The sequence below is a fragment of the Fopius arisanus genome, unplaced genomic scaffold (genome assembly GCF_000806365.1).
Source record: "Fopius arisanus strain USDA-PBARC FA_bdor unplaced genomic scaffold, ASM80636v1 scaffold00014, whole genome shotgun sequence".
NCBI lineage: Eukaryota > Metazoa > Arthropoda > Insecta > Hymenoptera > Braconidae > Fopius > Fopius arisanus.
Window position 1 is genome coordinate 411,905 of NW_011887753.1, and position 886 is coordinate 412,790.

Consider the following 886-nt stretch of genomic DNA (forward strand, 5'->3'; position numbering starts at 1 on the left):
TTCTAGAAAAGTGTCATTGTATTTTATTTGCAGGAAAAACAATTGTGAAGCACAAGATGTCCAATTATCTTGATTATTTTAAAAATAAATTATTTTCTCAGTTTTACGCTCACTACGATTAGTTCACCTCCATAATTTTCGCGAATGTTGATGTCTATAAAATCGGTTCTCCCTTCCACCATATCTGATATCTTCCCGCACGTATCGTCGTCATATTCATGTTCCCGAACCGCTCTGTACTCGCCCTGTACCGATTAAAATCCTGAGTAAAATAGTAAAACAATTTCAATTATTCGCACAATTATTTCCTACCTGTTTAACTGGACATGAGAATCCCGTGCTATCGAATAAAACTTTTCTGAAAGTCTCCACATTTTCATCGCCACACAACATGCCACTGGTTTTGTTATCAATTAATTTCCCTACCTCATCATAATACGTGACAGTCAGCTGAAAATGGATGAAATTCAAAAAAAAATCATGGACATCAAAAAATATTTGATAAAAATTCGTACAATTTTCCCTCACGACTTTTCGCTCCGGGATTTCCAAAAAGACACGAAATGTTATTAAATATTCCATAAAAATAGAAATTATTAACAAACCAAACTGTCAGTTGGCAGGTCGTTCTCTAGTCGAATTAACCAGGCCTTTTTTTTCTCAGAAAATGCCTCATACTCGTCACGGCGACTGGTTACTGCTTTCGTAACAATTATGCAACCCCATACCTTGAAAAAACATCAGGATAAAATTGATAATAATTTTCCTTCCTGTCTTCGACAATATACCCCATGGATTGCAGCAGTAGCCACAACAGCAATTAATGCAACATTCATGACGTGGGAGAAATACTAAACTGGCAAGTGCCTTTCTCTGGCCATCGGTA

The 886-nt window shown here is 36.3% G+C and overlaps 1 protein-coding gene across 1 annotated transcript; it reads right to left on the reverse strand.

Moving 5' to 3' along the window:
* Positions 1 to 16: 16 nt before the first annotated feature.
* LOC105263222 (uncharacterized) lies at positions 17 to 886 on the reverse strand. Its single transcript, XM_011299274.1, has 4 exons — positions 789 to 886; positions 606 to 728; positions 313 to 450; positions 17 to 245 (listed from the first exon to the last, which is right to left on the reverse strand). The coding sequence occupies exons 1-4, from the start codon at positions 834 to 836 to the stop codon at positions 90 to 92; spliced, it is 465 nt and encodes a 154-aa protein (XP_011297576.1). The 5' UTR covers positions 837 to 886; the 3' UTR covers positions 17 to 89.

Coding starts and splice junctions, on each gene's coding strand:
- LOC105263222 (XM_011299274.1), bottom strand. CDS start 836: ATGAATGTTGCATTAATTGCTGTTGTGGCTACTGCTGCAATCCATGGG. Junction 729..788: donor CTACTGCTGCAATCCATGGG/GTATATTGTCGA, acceptor TGTTTTTTCAAG/GTATGGGGTTGCATAATTGT. Junction 246..312: donor TCTCATGTCCAGTTAAACAG/GTAGGAAATAAT, acceptor TAATCGGTACAG/GGCGAGTACAGAGCGGTTCG.